At 39.4% G+C, this 21,563-nt stretch overlaps 1 protein-coding gene across 1 annotated transcript in view; it reads right to left on the reverse strand.

Moving 5' to 3' along the window:
* The window catches only part of LOC310912462 (vitellogenin-1-like), a gene marked incomplete at both ends in the record, with an annotated part of 42,768 nt that overhangs the window by 6,617 nt on the left and 14,588 nt on the right, over nucleotides 1-21,563 (reverse strand). Inside the window, 19 exons of the mRNA XM_083867051.1 lie at nucleotides 156-291; nucleotides 1,449-1,587; nucleotides 2,057-2,199; nucleotides 3,343-3,549; nucleotides 4,571-4,798; nucleotides 5,637-5,693; nucleotides 5,776-6,093; nucleotides 6,136-6,759; nucleotides 7,400-7,569; nucleotides 8,475-8,694; nucleotides 10,234-10,378; nucleotides 15,406-15,591; nucleotides 15,704-15,797; nucleotides 15,887-16,076; nucleotides 16,330-16,449; nucleotides 16,534-16,635; nucleotides 16,724-16,848; nucleotides 20,833-20,930; nucleotides 21,009-21,226. Of these exons, the coding sequence (XP_083723177.1) occupies nucleotides 156-291; nucleotides 1,449-1,587; nucleotides 2,057-2,199; nucleotides 3,343-3,549; nucleotides 4,571-4,798; nucleotides 5,637-5,693; nucleotides 5,776-6,093; nucleotides 6,136-6,759; nucleotides 7,400-7,569; nucleotides 8,475-8,694; nucleotides 10,234-10,378; nucleotides 15,406-15,591; nucleotides 15,704-15,797; nucleotides 15,887-16,076; nucleotides 16,330-16,449; nucleotides 16,534-16,635; nucleotides 16,724-16,848; nucleotides 20,833-20,930; nucleotides 21,009-21,226 (3,520 nt within the window). The remainder of the gene's footprint in view (nucleotides 1-155; nucleotides 292-1,448; nucleotides 1,588-2,056; nucleotides 2,200-3,342; nucleotides 3,550-4,570; nucleotides 4,799-5,636; nucleotides 5,694-5,775; nucleotides 6,094-6,135; nucleotides 6,760-7,399; nucleotides 7,570-8,474; nucleotides 8,695-10,233; nucleotides 10,379-15,405; nucleotides 15,592-15,703; nucleotides 15,798-15,886; nucleotides 16,077-16,329; nucleotides 16,450-16,533; nucleotides 16,636-16,723; nucleotides 16,849-20,832; nucleotides 20,931-21,008; nucleotides 21,227-21,563) is intronic.

The raw sequence follows: 21,563 nt of genomic DNA on the forward strand, positions 1-21,563 counted from the left end.
GCTTCTTTGTGAGGGAATGAACTTCTGAAGGCAGAGCTACAGAGGTTTTCCTTCCCTATAAGACCCTTAGAAGGAAAGGCAAGGCCCCAGCCATGGTAGAGTATGGATCTACACACTTTGCTTATTCATGAGACAAACATATAAGTAACATTTACATTGATCTTCTTGTGCTATTTGTGAAGCTATTTCAGGAAATAAATTCCAGGCAGTGATATCTCGAGTCTCGTAATCTGGAGAAGGGCCTAAGGGCAGAGTGAATGGCAATCGGAATCCCTGACAATAAATTGTTACCTGGAAAAGCAGAAATGAAAATACATTAAGATAAATTGAACCACATGACTGCAAAACCTCCCCATTCTTATCTTGGAAAAAAAACAACCCTTGAAGATGTATTTCTACAATTGCAGTTGTGTTAGTCTCTGCAGAATGTGCCCTAACTTTCAGCTTTTGTGAGGAGTCATTATCATCTCTTCTAGCCATACTTGACTTTTTGAGAAGAGCACTGAAAAGTAACTGATAGAGATGAGTTTAAGTGATAAGTGAGTGACTTCTTAAAAAATAAGGTAACAAGTTGAGTAACTGAGATGATGGATGTGTTTGGAAAAATGAATATCATCCATTATGGGCTGAAAACCAGCATGTTCAACACTGGGGTAAGATCCTTCACTGTAGCTACAAATTATATTTGCCAAGAGAATCAAATAAATGCCTAATGCACTGACTTCTTTACTGCCACATATTAAAGACCCTGCAGTACTGAAGCACTATGGAAGGTTAAAGACACAAAAGCATCTGTGTATGAATAGCTAGCTGTTATTAATTTGCCAGAGATCCATAGGGGAAATTTTTAAAGAAGCGTGTAGGGACTTGGTGGACAAGGACCAGTTAACTAGTGGGACTCTGCAGACCCAGCCTGTGCAGGCTGTTCTGAGAGGGTGACTAACTGCTCCAGTTTGGTTAGAGCAGAGTTGGATTTGTGGCTTTCTCAGACCAGTCACATCAAACATGGTTACTGCAGATTTGGGACTGGAGTGCCAACACACACAGATGCTGCTTGTGGCTGCAGCATAGTACAAAGGGTTCTCAAGGCCCCCTCTATCTGCTCTGAGACCCTCATTGAAGAACTAGTCACACTGGGTAAAAATGCATAAAGGTGTGAGTACAGAGCAGTCATACTTGAGACAATTTGGCCTCACTTCTGTTCTCAAAATGCAAATAAAATATTTGGCTACAGAGTCTGATTTTCAACTTACTAGTGCACTGCCAAAGCAGCACAAAATTAAGAGAACTGTTGTATGTATTTCAACACCCACCTAATATAGTCAGGTATATAGCAGCTTCTCCAAGAGGGAATGTTTTGCTTTTTGTTTCTTTACATTAAATGTCAAAACATTCTAAGTCGAAAACCATTCAAGGTAAGAAAAAAGAAGATAAAAAATTTAACGTACCTCAGGAGCTTTAATTACCGTATCAATTGTTCTTGGAGATGTTGCAGCTGCTCTTACTATAAATTCATGAGATGGATTTCTCTGATGTACTTCTGAGAAGCCCAACACGAGTGCTGCACCAGGAATGTATTGCATCAATCTAGAGGTAAACAAGATGTGACAAACTCAGGTGCATGAACAAAAGCACACATGGGACCATGAGGACTACTGGCAGATCCAAAAAATCAGGAAAAAATGGAAGAAAAGTAATGGAAATAATACTTTGGGTCAAATTGAATGGTTGATTTTATCCATAAGAAAGACACTGGGGTTTTTTTTGCCTATTTAAAATGGTTATTTTTTGAGACTGAATAGAAGAACATTTTAAAACAAAAATGCATTTTGAAATGAAATAGCAAATAATTTAATAAGGAAAATTAAATCAAGCATACTTTTTGAATATTTGGAGGCTATCATTTAATATGAAACATGTGGAAAAAGTAGAAAACATTCATAAAATACATGTATACCACTGAACTTGTGGTTTCCATCCAATTCTTTCAGTGTTTTTGAAAGCCAAGTAGGGTAAAAAAGTCAAATAAAAACTTAGGAAACAATGAATTACATACTCTGTGCTTGTCTTTTTTATCCAGGATGGCAGCTTTCCCCATTGCACCTTCAGCTGTGCAGCTGGCTTCCTTGCCAGTTGTCCTGTGGTAGCCACTGCTGTTATCTTGTAATCCCGGCACTCCTTGCCCCATCTCAGTCTGGCCTTTGTAAACAGGGAAACAGTCACCCAAAGCTCAGAAAAGAACCCCAGAATGAACCTTGACCATCTCAAAATGCAAAATTTTCTTTCACCAGTTTGTGCATTGATCCTTCATATTTCCAATCTTGTACTCTAATGAGGCTCACAGAGAAATTTTGACTTCATGCAAAATCTGAGGCATAGAAGGAAAAAGTTTTCTGGCCTGTTCAGAGCTATATATACACGTTCTTGTCTCAAAGCAGCTGCTGAAACATGTTGAGATTTCTTTAGATGTAGTAACTTTTTAATGAATATGTTTTTTTTCTTAGAAGAGGACTGCACTATGGTTTCGCTTTGCCTTCCCCAAGACCTCTTGATTTGAACCCACCCCACTTTCTTCAATATTGAATATCATGCTGAATTTCTTAATCACAGCTATAAAAAGGAGAGGTTTATAAATTGTTGCACAAACATGCCTTGTTCTGAAAAGCTCATGGGAAGCACAGCACAAGGATTTGCAAAAAAAGTAAGGATGTTCCTTCATTTATGATGTTTTCTTTGGCATCAACCCATTACCCAACTTTGCTTTTAACATCTCCTCATATAAATCCTAAGAAATACAACCTTGTGAATATATTTGAGTTATGAGACTTCTGAAATCACAGAGAAATCTGATTTGGAAGGGATTGAGAAGGATCATCCTACTCCATCCAGAAAGAGTTCAACTCCTAAGTGAATGGCCCATACAAGTGTCAAATCCCTTGCCCTTAGTGTTATCAACGTTATCTTTAACCAACTGAGCTAATCTTGGGGTCAATAAATTTTATACAGAAAAAACAGGCCAATTCCCAGACAATAAAACTCATAGTAGAACAAATAGTGGTGAAGAAGTCAATTTCTCAAATTTCTTTTTATGCTTCTAGTGGTTATATTTTGATTTATCCTGAAAATCAATACTTTTTGCCAGATTTTGAAGTGTGTATTTTTTTACTATTATCTATTTTTAATTCGAAAGAATGGTGAAATATTTTCTGAAACTTCACCAGCTTTATGAAACATTTCAAGATCAATATGCCTTTCCTGTTTAATACTCCTAATCAGCAGATCCTCTGTGCCTGCTCTGGGCTTTGTAGATGTCTCTCTGTGCGAAGCCGCCTGTGCACTTACCTGTGCTTTCAGAGGCAGTATCACAGCATCAGCACATGCTTTCCAATTGGTTTCAGCCAGCTGAACCACAACTAGTTGCACATCAACTTTGGCAGCATCAGAACGAACATATGCTGTAGCTTGATAACCTTGATTTCTGTTGTCACTCCTTACTGCCTGTGCCACGATCGTAATGCCAGGTGGAATTACATCTCCCAGGAAGTCGCGCTGAAAAAGAGCCCCCAACCATCTGTGCTTAAGTATTTCTGTGTATTAACCAAAGAGCCTGCAGTCCAGTCAGTGTGCTGAGAGCAGCAGCAGCCCTTGTCCTTCACCAGTTTTGTTTGCAGTACAATATTCTATATCCACAATAGTTAAGGATGAATTTGGTTGGAAATTAATTATTCAAAGACATGATTATTTTGATGAGGGATCCAAGATGCTTCCAAGCTATCTTTATGCATATAGCAAGAGTTTGTTCATTATTTTAATGTTTCAAATAGCTGCCTACAATGTGTACAAGAGACATTCAGAGTAGTATACACATTCACAACTTATTTTACTATGCTACAGTTTCTTCAAGCCAATCAAATATTTTAAAGTCCTGCTTAGGAGCAGAATTCCCCTAGACATTGCCTGCATTTGCAGGGCTATTTGTTCTATTATTATGTAGATACCTTTATGCAGTACAATTATAGAATACTAAGTGCATAATAAAGGTAAAGACGATCTGTGCTTAATGGGCCTTCACATTTACCAATCAGTAACATCCATGGAAAGTCAGATTTTAGTTATACTCTCCATGCACTCATGACCTCCAGTCTACATTTAAAAATAATTAGGCAGACTTATTTATTTCTTCCTCATTTTTACCTAAAGCAACTGATTTTGTATTCTGGGCTTTCATGGGAAAAAAAGAAAATTCTTTCCTCTTTAACTCACAGCTACATTCTCTTCAATGTGTATAGTTTCCAAATCCAGGCTTTCACATACTCCAAATACCTTCAGAAATGAAGGAAAGGAAACAGGCAAACAAAAGCCTGAACACAAGGGGATTTGAAAAAAATATATTTTTTTTCTTTTTCAGAGGGAAATATCTCAGTCAATTTTGACTTTCAATTTACAGACTTGATTTTTAGCGTCCCTCCTGAGCCTAACCCCCTCAGCTGGTTAGTGCCACCACATCTACAGCTCCTGCTCAGCAGCCAGCTAAGCCTGGCTGCTCTGGGTACCACACACAGAGTTGTACCTCACGTGCCAGACTGGAACCATGGCTGCTGTGGTTGTGGATGCTGACTCTTTTGCTCCTCCTTGAGTCATGGGCAGAATTTTCTCCATGGTGGTGGTGGTGGTGGTGGTGGTGGCTGCTGCTGCTGCTGTCACTGCTGCTGCCACTGCTACTGCTGCTGTTACTGTGGCTGCTTCCCAGCTCAGAGGAAGATGATGATGAGCTGCTTGATCCTTTATGATGTGGATGCTATGAAATAAAAATAGGTTAAAAATCTACGAGATAGCCTCCAGTTTTACAGTGTAAATATAAAACTCAGAGCTATCAGCCTTCTCTTATAGGTAACAGACTAGGACATAACTAGAGTGTTATTTTTATTTCCATATTTAGACATGGATTATGTTGGGTTGGAATGTGCCTCAGATCCACCTTGACATCTCTGCTGAAAGAAAGACTACATAGACACTGATTGCAAATGACAACGTCACACTGTTCAGGTCTAAAGCTAGTGAAAATAAAAAGTGGCATTTCATAAGTGGTCAAATACATCTATATCCAGAAAAAAAAGAATATACAATTTTATGAATAACACTATAAATCATCTTCTTCTTTCACATGAAGGATATATAATAGCTGTACAGGTAACACCTACAAAAGTCACTCCATTATCACCCTTCCAATATATGCTAAAAATACCTCTGTGCCATAATGTGTACTGAACCTGGATTCTGAAAAATCTGTGCAATGGTTTTGCCATGGTTGCCTAAGAACTGTGGATGTAACTATTCCCACTGGAAGGTCCCACTGTTTAGTCATTCCCCCATGGTGTTTGTTAACCTAGCTTTGGCTGCATTTGTGTGTCCTTACCCAAATTTGAGAATTGCAAGTGCTGCAACACCAAAAGGATGTAATGTGGTACTTAAGATGCATATTACTAATAAATCTGCTTTTTTTGTTCATCATCAATATTGCTATTGGATGTTATGGAATGGTCAAGGGAAATGGCCCAAACAAAGCCCTTCAGTAACAGGCTCAATTACATTAGCTGCAGCTACCATGGCAATGTGCACTTGAATTAGGCACCTACCCAATGGATGTGAGCAGACTTGAAGCGGAGATTGTATAGTTTTGGAAGGTGAGATTCCTGCAAAATTCCAAAAGAACTTATTAGCTACAGCTCAGTCAAGATCACCTCCTAGCAGAAGTCAAAGTATTAGACATTATACCCATCCTGTGGAGATGTCGTAACTGCTGCCGCTGTTCACTTGGGACTTGGTGGGATTTGTCTTAGCTCGTTTGTCAGATTTGCTGTGCCACTGGGAAGCACTACTGCTTTCACTGCTGCTGCTACTCTGTGTTTTAGGCTTCTGCTCACGGACACTTCTCTCTCCAGCAGCACTGGCAAGTGGAAATGATGTGGTCTTGGATTGCTTCTTAGCCTTATGCTTTACACCAGATGCTTTGCTACTGCTGCTGCTACCTGCACTGCCTCTGGTACTGCCTTTGCTGCTGTTACGGCTGCTGCTGCTGCTGCTCTGGCTGCTGCTACTCCTGCCTCTGCTGCTTCTGCTGCTCCTACTACTGCTGCTGTCCTTGCTGCTGCTACTCTGACTACTACTGCTCTTGCTACTGCTACTACTGCTCTTGCTGCTACTACTGCTGCTCTTGCTGCTACTACTGCTGCTTTTGCTGCTACTACTGCTGCTCTTACTGCTACTACTGCTGCTCTTGCTGCTACTACTGCTGCTTTTGCTGCTACTACTGCTTCTCTTACTACTACTACTGCTGCTCTTGCTGCTACTACTGCTGCTCTCACTGCTACTACTGCTGCTCTTGCTGCTACTGCTGCTGCTCTTACTACTACTACTGCTGCTTTTGCTGCTACTACTGCTGCTCTTACTACTACTACTGCTGCTCTTGCTGCTACTACTGCTGCTACTATCACTACTACTGCCACTGCTGCTACTACTACTGCTTTTGCTGCTGCTACTGCTGCTGCTACCACTACTGCTGCTACTGTCACTGTCCCCAAAGGGGTAGAACTTCTTTCCCTTAGCTTTGGGCTGCCCTGCTTTCAGATTTATCTGTGTGCCTCCCTGTGATGCTCTGTCATCCGAGTCACTGCTGCTGGAGGGGCTGCTCGTTGTACTCTCGGTGCTTTCACTGGCGCTGCTGGCACTCGATGATGAGCTCCTATGTTTTCTTGTCCCCTAGTCAAGGGTAACAGTGGAAAAATAATTATTTTTCTGTGTTCCTGCAGAATGGCATAAATAAAATCAGATGCAGACATCTCTGAATCTCTGTTGCCTTAGAAGACAAGGTGTATGGTTGATAACATTCTTGCAGCACATCACAATAATTCAAAGGCAATTTCATAATAATGTGTTAAACCCACACATAAGCAGAACAATACCCCAAACAGTTTTGTGATAAGGAGCATGTGCAGCAGTTTTTGACCACACAATCACATGTAACTGGTATCAGTAATGACAATGCTGTAGCTGTCACTGTCTCAGGGCAGGTTGAGTAGTTGGTGTCAGAGCATTTTGCTGCAGTCGCTGTAGCTGTAAATAACAGACTACTTTGTGGCCACACAACAGCTATTTCATCTCTTACAAGAAATTTTCAGAACAGCATACAAAACCAACCTGCACTTTCTAATGTCTTTCACTTTCAGAAAGGGTGAGTCCCAACAAAAGACCTGCCAAAAGACTGGTATACCCAAAAGTCTGTCAGTATTTTCCACTTTGGCATAATATCTAAACAAAGGAAGCTACTTAGTAGAAGGAATAAAAATAAGCTGTATGTAAGGTCTCCCACGAAACTAGAAATGGAATTTCACTTCAGTACCTGATCATCAGTGTCTGCAAGGATTTTCTTCACTTTTTTAATTGCTTCTTTTCTGGAAGATGCTTGTTCCTCTGGATCTTCAAATGTTACTAGACGTATCATTTTTGTAGGAGCTTGGTCTCCTGCTTGAATTGTGACTTGTATTTTTTCAATAGGTGCCTCGGTGTAAGCTGAAATTGCATGACAATTAGTATTACTGTTACTATTAGCAACTGAATGAGAGAATAGGCCAATTTTACCATAATTTATTTAGCCATCTTTTCTCAAATATAAATGTTCAATGATTATTATTGGTATTGAGCAAATTTGTTGAAAAATTTTCTCTAATAGCTGAAACACATAATTGCAACCAAATTTTCAAATATTACCATGATACTGGATTCTTTTCAAATCAATAAAGAGAATGATCAGCAGATTTAAGTCAATTGAATTGGATTGCTTAAAGAGATAAACCATGGGTTAGTGAGTTAAATGTCAGACAGGAACTGAGGCTCAACTCTTGAATGCTAAAGAATGGCCCAATGGTTAGGCCATTAGCTTGATACTTAGGAGACCTAGATACAGTGGCCTGCTGTGCTTTTATTTCTTATGATCATGGATTAAGACATTAAGGACTAGATCCTGGCAGGGTTAATCCATAATTCCCTTTTAGAGTCTGGGTTTTAGAATGTATCTACAGGACACTGCATCAGATCTGTTGCCCATGTCCAATTGCTTCGTGCTTGCATCCCAAATCCAATGATTCAGGATGCATCAGACACACTCTGCAGGCACAGATCAGCTCTGCTTGACGCTGGCCACGCTGAGTGACATTGCTGGGAGAGCTGGGAAATTGCTGCTCAGGCGAGTGGGGGAGAAATGGATTCCTGCTGTGAGCAGAGTCTGTTGCCAATACTGGCAGGCCTGGTACTTTTAATTGTAGATTTAGTGGTACTTAAGATGCAAAAAATGCATCTGTATATATAAAAAAAGTATATTAAAAATGTATACATCTGTGTCTAGCTATCTATAAGTGTATGTGCATATGCACACACCTTCACCCACTATTTTCTTTTTTGTGCCCAGTTGTGTTTACCTGGCTTGGAGGTTATTCTCAGGGCATGCTCTCCAACTAGGTAATAAAGAGGCACACTGTTGATAAATGCTGCGTGTACGCTTTTCTTCTCAATGCACACTTGAACTCCAAATGTACTTGAATTGAAGCACACGGACTGAACAAATGGCTCTTTTCGGGAAGAAGAATGTCCAGAAGAAAAGGGATCTCCTAATGAAACATCCTCTGCAGACTGTCTGTCCTATTAGATAGCACACACATTGAGTTAACTCAGACAACAGGGAGAGGAATACCTGCATGTTATGCATCCTATTTTGGTAAGAGCTACCTGTACTCTGCAGGGAAAATCTACCAGTTTGTTTGAGATAGCAAGGCTGTAATGTACGACAACTTGGTTTTAAATTGGACAAAATTGTCATCTGGATGGGTTGATTAGACTACCTACTGTAAAAAGGGCTCCAGGCTATAAGAACAGAAAATTATGTCACAAATTAATTCTAAATATTTAATTTTGTTTTCCTGGAATATTAGACAGTGTTAACAGGTTCTTGATAAAACTGAGTGTGCTTTAGGCTGACTGGAGTTTTTTACTTTGATTTTTGATGTGTCAGACAACAGAACTTTCAACTATGTCCACAAAAATTCTAACTGAGATGAGGTCTGACATGAATGTGACACTGTATCAATTAAATGGTCAAAACATATCATGTATTAGAAATTTCCACTAAAAACTATGTAATTTACATGTAGTAAGCAATGCTTGCAGAAGAACAAATTAAAATTAATTAAAATTGGAATCAAATCCATGAAATGAAAACTATGATTTCCTGAAGCAATGAAGCAAATACCTAAAGACACAATAATCACAAGCTTTCGTTGCACATATAATTCAGGTTTGCAATTAGTTTTTATGCAGTTTGTCATGTCTTACAAGACTCCAGCCTTCCATGAACTCTACTACTAAAACTGGAAATTCTAGTGATACTGGGAAGTGCTCCACTCAGTGCCATTTTTCAGTTGCTGTTCAGTTAAGAATAACTGTGGAGTGCCGAGTTTTCAGGAAGGGCAGCACAGAGCCATAAAGCAGAAGAAAGCTTGTTTCAGGATATTGGAAACTGCTCTCACTGATAGCACGTTTGTCTATTGACTTCTCTATAGCAAAGTGCTGTTCTTGTCCTCTGTTCAACTCTTATTTTATCTGAAAACCCTTCAGAGTTGCAGGATAACAATGAAACCAGAACAGGACAGCGTGTTCCTCACCTCTGTCAGTCTTTTGTTGAATGAACTGTCACAGCAATGCCTTCACAACACTGGCCATCTTAGAAAGCCTTTACTGGCTTTTATGGAAACCTGGCTCAGGAAGTCATGACACAAACTGCACTCCATCTTTGAATCAGAATGATTATAAACATTAAATTTGGCTCTATAAGGCAAGCAGTGGAGCATCTTGTGGAACATCTGTGACTGCCCCAGGAATGTGACGCTTGCATAATGGTTGCAAAGTATTTTAAAGATCGTGGGCCTGTAGATGGCAGTGCAAAATTAATTACCAAAGAAAATGCTTTTGCTTTAGAAAAAGTGTTGCAAATTTGATGTATTACACTCTAGATTTTAAAATAATGTTACTATAGAGCTATTTGTGTTATTAGATTGAACTTGACTTATTTAGAGTGAAGCAGCATTGGTCAGAGATTAATTGTACCCTTTCCTATAGAGAAAAGAAATGGTTCCCTACTGTTTAGAAGCCCAAAAAGGAGTAGTCAGACTCTGCATCATTTACCCTGATGTTATCAGTCTCGCCCGATGCAGAATCTGAACTGAAGGATGTCTTCATTATGTCGGGCACTGTTTCAGGTGAAAGAACTGGAGTCATCTTACTAGCAGCCAAATCCCCAATATTTCGTGTAACAGCAAATGTCTTAGACCTGCAGAATAAACATTAGAGGAAACCTGTATTGATAAAGCACTGCTGAGGAAAAGACCTGAACTATGCCTTGTGGCCTGCACTCAGCAACATGTATCATACCTTGCAAATAGCTTTACAGATATTTACAGCATCCTTCCTGTTGCATTTTCAAGGACTACTAAGAGTCAATAGAGACATAGAGCAATCTCAGGGTCAGATAGCCCAGTTAGAATTTTAGAGTCATGCATACAGGTTAAAAATCTTACAGTTGGTCAGATCTTCATACCCTAATACGAGAAACAGCACACTTAAAAGTCTGGCTGTGGATTACATTATCAATTTTTGAGCTCCCAGACTTTCAAATTTTTAAACTCATCTTCTGTGTGTTCACTGCAGTAGCCTTAGTTCTAATTTCTTTTGACACCATATTTGGAAAAACACTGCTGTAACTTCAAAAAACAACCTGGGGACTGGTGGCTACTGGATGCTGTTTCCTGGAAAATTTTTATTAAAGCAGAATAGAAGAAAGGAGGGTGAAATGATGAAAGTGTCTCCAGCTTGATTTAAATTCACTAATACTCATGACTTGGCCATGACTTGGCAAGAGGTCAAGAGAGTTGTGCAGGAAGGTTAAGAGCTTATTTATGTAAATGTGTTCAGTACATTGTTTCCAGTGTTGTGAATTCTAAGTGCATTAATCAGGCTCCCAGATAAGTGACAGAAAGTGCAACATGAGACTGAGGCTCTCATGGTAAAATATCTTGGCCCTCTGTCTTCACACCCCACATTCTTCATGGAACTTGTTACGGTGCTGTGAACTATGAATTTTGTTTTGAGTCAGAGAAACATCTCAAATGCTGAAACGCTTTTGAGAGACAAAACCCTATTTCCCTCAGCTATTAACACTGTGCTGGCTCTACCTTATTAGCTGTTTATCAGCTAATATCCGTCTCAAAATTCCCCATCCTTTCTCAAGGATGAAGCTGATCTCTTTGCCCCGGGGCTTTTGTGGTCTGCCAGTGGAGGTGGCCGCTGTGACAGTGAATGGAGAGATGGTCTCAAAATGGTCTCTATTTTAATACGGTCCACACTGTACTAGCCTGAGCAATTCCAATCTAACCTATTTGAAAGATGAATTTGTATTCATTTGATAGCCCTCTCTTCCTCTTGAAGGCTCCTACCGTGCTGTGTGCAATGTAAAGCACACAATTGCTCTTCATGTGGAACACCTCAATAAAACGTGTGTCACCTGTGGGCTTTGTTTTCTTTTCCATCTCTCTCTTTTTTTAGATAAGGACATGACAGCAACGCTCCACGCTGGGTGATAGGAGAACCTTGAAGAATGGAATCTGAAATAAAATATTCTCCCTAACAAGGTGAGGGGATAAAAGAAAATACAAATCAACTTGCATTTCAGATGGCTCATCTGGGTAAAGAGACAAAAAGGGAAATGGTTTTATTTTAATCCCATTCAATAATTCAAATGACCACTGAACTGCAGGCTGGATCTCCAAGCAGAAAGCCCTGGGGTTTCTTTTCCAATTTTTTTTTAGTATTTTTATGCCAATAGTCTACTCCTGCCACCTAATGAAAGCGAAGGATCGATTCCTCCCTGTTGAGCACAGAGAGCCAACAAATGTAGCTGCATCACAGGTGACACATGTCAATGTCTGCAGAATCACACGGCACAGTAAAAATAGGCTACAAGAGCCAGCTCTGGTGCTTTAACAAGAAAAAACAGTCACAAAGAAGGCCTAAAGCTATGGTATGAAAGAATCTGTTCTCTCTGATCCTACACAAGGGAGAAAAAAATAAAAAGGAGATTTTCCAATATGTACTAGTGCATTTTTTGGATGAGGGAAGAAGCTGTGCTATAATATAAGCCACACTCACTGCAGGGGTAAGGGACAAGCAACTCAGTTATGTTGGACCCACTGATGTTTCTGAGAGTGTGGCCTTACATGGGGACAGAAGAGCTCAAATGTCCATTTAAAACAAAAAAACAATCAACGAAATCCTATTTTCCCAGGTTTTAAAACACAGTGTGACATCACACGTAAATAAATGAGAAACAAGATACAATCAGCAAGCTAGATCTTTAGCTGTCTTTCTGATTTGGTGAAACAAAATCATCTGCCTTTCCTATGCATCTTCCTTCCAACTTTGGGGCAAAGGTGTTATAAGCATAGAGACTTGGAGCCCCACCTGTTTCCCTTTTCTGCCCCCCAAACACACTTGCTTCATCAACAAGATTGCAGTGTATGCTGCCTCTTCTGCATTTTTTGTTATACATGATGTAGTCATTTTGGACAAAGAGCTTTCTAATTAGCTGGTTCATCTTATTTATAAGATGCCTATGTCAAGCAATTTCTGCTTATCCTACAGCTAAAATAAGTAAAAAACCTTATAATACAAGCACTATTCATGATTATGTATATACTTCAGTAGGCCGTCATTATGAATATGTGGTATATTAGCAAAGTGCATTCTCTGGCAGATCTCCATATTTATACTTTAATCACAGAGCTCTAATTTCCCCTGAAATTTATTTGATTTTTACTTCTTGCAAATTTTGTTTAAAAGTATGTTGAAGTAGCCATCTGTAGTATACTAAATAATTATGTTAAAAGAGCCTTAAAAATAACCATTGTTTTTTAATTAAGTTTTGTTAGGATTGAATTGAAACACATGCTACATATTCTCTCCATAGTAGGATTAATTACTGTGCTCTGATTTTTGCTATAGAGAGAGTTGAGCCCATAACATGCTGATTTGTCTTGGGAATACAACTTCTCTATAACCAAAGTTTTCTTTTTTTTTTGAGCCTGTGATTACTTACCCGAATTTCTCTTTGGCTCTTGAAAATTTATATAAATCCCACTGCTGTGACAGGTTATAACCTTTATGGTGTGTAGGATATAAATGAACTTAATGCTATCGAAAACTATTTTCTTCCTGTGCCTGAATGTGAGAGATGGTGGGGAAAATAATATCACATCCTCTCTAGCTTTAATGACATGGGACTATAGAAGGTAACCTGCTGACCATCAAGACAGTGCCCAATACTAAAATATTTTGAACAGAGCTTACAAACACGTGAAAGATAATAACTTTCAAGAACTATTTCTTTAAATGGAGAATTTAAAGCTAACATGGGAAGGTGTCACAATATCTCTAAAATATTGACTTCAATTGGATCTTTATTATCTGGTAGATCTATGCAAAAGGAAGAAAAGGACTATGTTGAGCTAAAATTTTTAACTCAGTCTATGTAGCTATATATAGATGTATCTGTATCTGTATCTATATCTATCTATCTATCTCCTTTGTCTTTACCATGCCTACTTGTTTCTCTTCATACCTCTAAGATTTTACTTTGCTTGGTCTTTGACCTCCTCAATGATGTGGTTCAATGTTACATTCTCTAGTCATTGCTTTGCTTTTGCTTGCATTCATTGCTGTTTCATTGCTCTGTGTGGTTTCCACTGGCCATTTGTTTTGTAACAGTGAATGGGAATGCTTTTTGGAGAGAAATTGATGGTGCTAGAAGTCATCTAGTGAGTATTAGCTTTCTCATATACTTGGCATTATGGCACTATTTCCAAGTGACTACTTCACTTTATAAATGGGAATGCTGCAGGGTCTAGAGCAGGGCTTGTGCTGGAACTCATGGGCTTCTCTGCTGTAATACCTTGTTTCTGATACTGACTTGCTTTCTGCTTTATGGCAATGCATATAACCCTTTTTGTGTCTCATTTGATCTCCCCTTAAGTCAAAGGAGGAGAATATTTGTTATTTATTTGCAGGGAGGATCCTTCTGCTAATATTTCTCTCTGCTTCAGGCTTTAAATTCCCTATCAGTATCCAATATATTCAGTTCAGTGTGCTTATTGAGTTCATTAATATCTGCCTCACCCTCTCTAACAGCGGGAACTAGTGACATTGTTACTGTCCCTGATGACCTTAGGAGCAGACTGTCCTGCCCTCCATAAGAAACTGAACCAGAAAAACCACGCAACTAACTTTTCATCTCTGAAATGCTGAGACCCTCCCTACCTCTGCATGGAGAGAACCTTATTACAACCACACTTGAAGGAATGGAGGAATTGTCTTAGGGAGGAGGATGAGATGTCAAATGCATGTCAAATGGTCTGTGACTATTGAAGGACAAGGGAAAATAATGATTAGCCTAACTGGTGGCTAAATTGAGGAGACCTGCAGAGTGTCTCTGGGCCAGCAGCCATGAATGCTAATTGCAGCTGGATCAAGCAACCGAGCTCTTTTGTTACGGCTGTATTCCTAGAGCAGAAACTTGTTAACATTTCAGTGGTTTGTATAATCGCCAATTTCTGTTGTCAGTGAAGCTTTTTCCTTTGTGATGAATTTTCAGCTCCTCTTTCTCAGGGTTTTTTCATGTGTGTGCGTGTGAAGGTTTTCTAAGTTTGGTCTACTGCTTTGATTCCTTGGACATACTCTTTCTGTTTCCTCCCGCTCTTTGCATTTGTATTTCCATCTGTTTTCATTTGTTTGGCATCTGGCTTCAACAGTTTTCCAGAGTGTATTGTAATTGCATGCATTGATAATAAATCAAGGAGACCTAACAGGTAAGAAAACCAAATGGCAGCCACAGGGGAACAAGGTAAAAACATAAGAAACACCAAACCTTCTGTGCTTCAAGGCATCTAATGTAAACATAGATGGGTTAAGTGTTCTAACTGATAGGATTCAGCTGGCTTATATCTTACCTAGCATTTCCCGTTCAAATATTTGTATCAAGATAGAAATTTTATGCCATTTGTGTTTCAGATAGCTTATGGATCTGAGATATAGTCCTAAGGAGGATTTTCAGGTGAAGACCACAGAAAGTAACACATACTTTCAAGCAAAGATTTAGTGCATATCACTTCATTTAAAATAAAGATAAGCTATACCAATCACCACCACTTATCCAAGCTGTAAGTCAAAGATAAGATTCTTAAATGTATTTGAGTTTATTTAGGAGACTCTCCTTTTCTACATAGGAAGATCCTGAGTGTTATGTCTTACCTTATGCTAATTATGTTAGTCTCATCTTTACATGGTGGAATTTCAATTTTGATATTTTTTTCCCTCATCTGGATAGTGGCAACAACATTCACAGGTATATGAGCATTCACTTTGGTGCGTGCTTCCAGCCCTGCCTGGACTGTGTGTGTGTTGATTCCCATTACAAAGGTCATCTCCTTGGCCATGCTGAAAAGGTAGAATGAGGGTATAATTATGTTCATGCAGCAAACAGCTGTTGAATATTTATGGCCTCTGTCACTTGAAAACATTATTCTTTTATTTTATACTAAATACTTACCTTAGACTTGCTTTGGATCTCAGCTTAATATTGGCATTTAATAACTCAGTCCATCTGAAATCAGACTTGGGAGAAGGTGTAAGCTGTGCTTGAACTATTACAAAGAAAGCAAAGAAAGAGTTATAAAAGCCTTCCAGCCCTAGCAAGAATGTTTGTATTGCTAAAGCAATAATGAGACCTTACCATTTCCTGCCACTTTTGTGACAGAAGAGTAATAGAAGCTGGCCTCTGTTGGGAAGCCAGTGCATGTGGGCACAATGCGGCGGATCTCCGAGGACAGGAGAGCTTTGGTCCACTGCCTCCCCACACCACTTTGAAGGCTACTGATTATTCTCCTTAGTGAAGGGATTTTTTCATCAGATCCATACCATGCCTGCAATTACAGAGTTCAACATATCTAAATAAGCAGAACTTGAATATCATGATCCATGTCATTAACTATGCCTCAGGGGAAATTCTGCCAACAATGATTATAAATAATCCTGATCAAAGCTTGACCTTATTTGCCTTGATTAATACTAGAGACAAAAAACCCAACCATGAATTTATAAAAGGGAGAGAATGCATGAAAGTAACAGTATTTTAGAGCTTTTGATGCGTGAGTAGTGGTGCTTTAAAAATGATACCTGCAGTGCATTTTGGATGGCATTTTTATCAAGTCCACCAAAAAACAGCTCTTGGCCAAACATCTTCAAGTAGCCTGATGCAAAAGGTTTGTCACTGGAGAATGCCTTCCAGTCAGCAAGCTGTGTGGGAAGATGAAAAATGTCTGATTCTTCATAACATTTAAGAAAGCAATATCAGAGGTTTTCTTTTCCCCCAGAATTTACCGTTTTCAGGATTTTCTTGAAGTCATAGTCAGTCTCCCAGTCCCTGTCAGAGGAGTAACCTTTAGCAAACATCTCCTGCAGTCCTTCAACAGTTATTCCAACCTGTGGGAAGAAGTAGAGTGCACATCCCAGTGGATGTTGGTTGTAAGAATGGATTAGAGGGCAAAGTATTTTGGGTAGACTCACTTACCTCCAAGGGATCGGCCACTCTTCCAAGGAAATGTGTCTGTAGCTGGGATATTACCGTAGCTGGAATTAAGCTACCAGCATTATTCAACACCAAATATTTAGCTGCCAGCCCACTCATAAGGAAATCTGCAGAGAAATAGGCAGTAAGACACAGCACAGTTGGTTTTTAGGTCAGAGTGTTCAGATTGTATCTACTTACTAATTTAATAATCAGCATCATATGAGCAAGGCCAGAAAACTCAGCTATAAAACTGGTGTTCTAAAACAGTTATAAACACCATATTCTGACTTTTTTAAACTAATAACGGGCAAAGCTACAAGGTCACTGATCATTGCATAGTCACTGATCAAATGCATATGCCATTTTTCCAGTTGCTTCTGCTGTATCATAGAATCATAGTATGGTTTGGGCTGAAAGAGACCTCAAGGATCTTTCACAGGGGGGCACAGGCACCCTCCAGTAGACAAGTTTGCTCAAACCTACATCCGACCTGGCCTTGAATACTTCCAGAACTGGGGCATCCACAATTTCCCTCGGCAAGCTGTGCCAGTGTCTCATCACCCTCACAGTAAAGAATTTCTTCATAATATCTAATATAAACCTCCTTAAGACTTGCTCCAGCAGGTACATGTCTTTCCTGTGCTATGGGCCCCAGAGCTGGAGGTAGCACTGCAGGTGGGGTCTCACAAGAACAGAGAGGTGCAGAATTTCCCCCTTGTCCTGCTGGTCAGACCTCTTTTGCTTCAGCCTAGGACATGATTGGTTTTCTGGGCTGTCAGTGCACATGGCTGGCTCATGTCTAGGCTCTCCTTCTCCAGCACTCCAGTCCTCCTTGGCAGGGCTTCTTTTGATCTGTTCATTCCCCAGTCTGGATTGATATGAAGAGCTCCCCAACCCACATGCAGCATCTTGCACTTGGTCTCGTTAAACCTCCTGAGATTCCTATGGGCCCACCTTGAGCCTTTCCAAGTATGGAAACTATGCCTGTCCATATCATTTACATCCAGCCACATTCTGTAAAATCAACTTATGAAATACTTTTATGAGACATCATTCAGGACACCTTGACAAAGGAGATGAGAAATGAAAACAGATTTGCCATCCTTTGCTAATAATCCAGGGAAAGTGATACAGATGCCCTATAAGGACAGATGGTGAGCTATAGATTTGTCTCTCAAATGATTCAAAGACTATTTAATACTAGTTCCAAATGCTGTAATCCCTACATGAAATGCACCAATTGTTAAATTACTGTTAACTATTGAGTGAACTTTGAGCAAACAATTTGTTTTTATTTATTTCTCTACTTAGATTTATTATCTACGATGTTCTTAGGCACAGATAATCAGTGCAGAGCACAGTCAGGAATTCTTCCTGATCCTGGCACAGTTATATCCTGTCATGTTTTGTGAGTTAAAGTAATCCCACTACTTTTCCCTGGGTTTCCCTAGGTTTCAAGAGGAACAAGGCTGACAGGATGTCTAGGCATTCTTGTTGTGCTTCCTTCTAGCTCTCCTCTCCTGTTCCTAAACCATTTGGTGGATAAGGAAGTATGTAAGAACTGTAATTTTACCACATTTCCTTTATTGTTTTGCTGTATGAATCTACTGTGCTATCCAAAGTGCTGGGCACTATCTACCTACAACATATGAGATTCAGAAACAGTTCCTTCAATCAAGGCACAGGTATTTATGACATCCCACTTTTGTCAAAAGAGTAAGTGGAGAGTATTCAGTAGATAATAATGATGATCCTATAAAAAAAAAACCCAGCAAAGTGGTGCCACGCTGGGATATTACTAGTGAGTTGACAGGAAACTTGGAAATGCGAAGACTAGTTTTTCTCTGAATGAGTTTAGCCAGAGCAATGCCAGGTGTTTTGTGAACAGGACACTAAAACTGAGGCCTAGTGCTTTAAGTGAATTTGTTAAAGCTTTCTTTTATGTTCTTACCACAAAACCCGGTAGTTAAAAAGTCCGTGGTACTTCCTGATACTTAATAAGAAGTATTGCTTATAAATTATTAAATGATTAGGTAGAATTCATTGACTTGAAGGGAGCAGCAATATTTTCCATACCTCAGGCATTACATAGTGCTAATGCTTCAAGAATATACTTGCCATTTCACTGTGAGAGTTTGATGACACCTGCATATATCTGATTAAATGCCTTGCCCCAAAGATGAGGGAAAAAAAAAACTTAGTGAGCAAAGAAAGCAGTCTTTGGTACATATAAGCAGTATAAATAGTACACATTTAATTATGTGAATCTGTGCATAATGAGAGTCTGATTCTCACAGTCCTCACATTAAACAGAACTTGAGTCACCCCTTTGATTTCAGTAGCAATGAGTAGAGCATGAAGCATTATTTGTGGTGGCCATGTGTGAAAAATTCCAAATTAGAGATAGATTCAGCTGACATTATTGCCTGTCATTAAAAATTCAGCATCTAGCACCACAAAGATCTGTGATGCTGAGGGCAGATTTTTGTTTTTATCAAGGAAATAGGTAGTGCATTACAGCCGTCACTATGGTAACTCCTCCAGAATGGACTCACAGAAACACTTTTTACCTGTGGCTAGTGGAGACAAATCAAATTAGAAAGCTGGAGGATGGATCCTCTTCCCATACTAGTGTAGTAGGGGATTGACTTAATTTAGCAGAGTTGTACAAGTCTAAGATTAACATGTGTGAGAAAAAGGTCTTGTTTTTCATTCTTCAGCATGAGGACCTACTTATCCATGGTAGCCAAATTACTGACAATGGTCTTCACCAGGAAGTAACAACAATTCCCTGATGTACTGCATTTCCAGGCTACAGCCAAAATAAAGTATTTCATTTTACATAGCCCCCTGCCAGCATCCCTCATACATATTGTGCCTTTCTTTCAGTGTGAAAATTTCAATGGAGTAATTTTAAAAGCAAAAATTAGAAGGCAAAATGAGTGCCTAAACCCAGAAACAAATATCTTCATATTAACAGAAAATGTATCTATCCCTGAATGAGTAGTACAAAAGTTCACATGGTGTATAATAGTGACTGTGTTTCTTTGGGCACTTGCTGTCTCCATCACCGAGGCAGCAAGCACATGTATAGTATATTACTGTGATTCTTGCAGTATGTATTATATTTATTTCCATTATAGAGAGCTTTAAATTGTCCCATAAAATCCATGAAACTGGGGCAAGACAATAATAAGATTTACAAAAGTCCCTCAAAAGTGCTAAAAACATCCAATTCCTGAAAGATGAACAGCGTGTGTAAGGAGCCTGTGTTTGGAGCTATAATCTCCCTAGTCTGCCAGCTACATATGCCAAAACATTGAGGCTGTCACGGTCATTTACATAGGGGAGTTGCTTTAAAAAATCTACTGAGAAAAATAACATACATGGAAAATGGCAAAAGCTACAATGTGGCCCAGCAAGAACCTGTCTTCTTATCTGGTCCTTCCCTGCTTTAACTACGTTTTTATGTGCAACTCTGACGTAACTGGCTAGTCTCCAGGTACCATACATGGATCTGCTCATTCTAATAAAGAATCTTGGTAGGAAGATGCAAGAAAAATCTTTAGACAATAAACCTGATGTAGCTGCTCATGGGTGCAATGAATTTTCACCTCAGAATGTTTTCAGTTTTCTGTTTCACTGAGCACAATTGTTGGGGTGAAGAGTATTTAGCATCACATTTTAATGCAGCGGGAGTTGTAGGTGTTCAACACTGGTAGAAATTAATCCACTTCAGCAGTAATTTAGGTCCCTTCTGTTTGTTTGGTGCTGAACAATGGTATGAAATTGTTAAGCACCACTGAGAATATGGCATTTAATACAGGAGCATGTGCCTCCCTGACTAATGAAAGGAGAGGGTTAGAGCCCCACAAGCCCTCTGGTAATTTCGTGCTGACAGTGTACAATGCAAAACACACAGGGACCTAAACACTCTTCAAATGGAGAGCCTGAGCTTCTTGTATTTTTTCCACTGAAGATAGGAAAATACAGAGGAACAACATGCAGCCTAACATGCAGGCTAGGAGAATTGGGCTCTCATACTGTACGATTTTGTTTCCCGCATATTCGCTGGTACATATTCCTCTATAAAATCTTCTGAATCTTACCTTTAAAGATACTGAAGCGGAAAACCTTGCTGAACTGATATCCAGATCTGTCAAATTTGGGACTTAGTGCTCTGACAGCCATTCTGCAGGCAGAAGCCCTGAAAAAGTTCAGTGAGCACATTAACATTCCAATTAGATGCAACAAGTGTTTCTTCTAGGAAAGGAATCTTCCTTACACCACTTGAAGATCTGGAGCTGTGCTTCTACCCAGGGCCCTCAAGTGAGAGTAGATGAAACTTGCCACTTGCATGCTGGATTCCTTCAGCACAGCATCAGCTAATGTCATCAAGATTGAAAGACCTGGCTTGGTTTCAAGCAAAACCACTGCAGCTAACATTCGGATTCGAGGATGAATTTTTTGATTCAGGAAAATCTCAAGGGTTATAGCCTGGACCTGAAAAATAATAGATATATCCAGTTTTACTGTACATTTGAACATTTTGCTAATAACCACCCAACACCAGTGAATGATCTGTTTCATCCCTAACACAGTAAAAATTTGGATTCTTTAATTATTATGGCACCACTGTTCCTGGTTTCATGGCATGAGGGTTGGGAGGGGCATTATGATGATGCAGTCTGACTTCCTACACAGTGAAAGCCAGAGAACTTCATTGGATAATTTCTACATCAAGTCTTTTATCTCTTCTTGAGCTATCCCACTCTAGGTAAAAGAGTTAATCCCTTACATACATGAGAAGTGATTTCAGTGATCATTTATCCCTATGCAT

Source organism: Zosterops lateralis, assembly GCF_965231275.1.
Source record: "Zosterops lateralis genome assembly, chromosome: 9".
NCBI lineage: Eukaryota > Metazoa > Chordata > Aves > Passeriformes > Zosteropidae > Zosterops > Zosterops lateralis.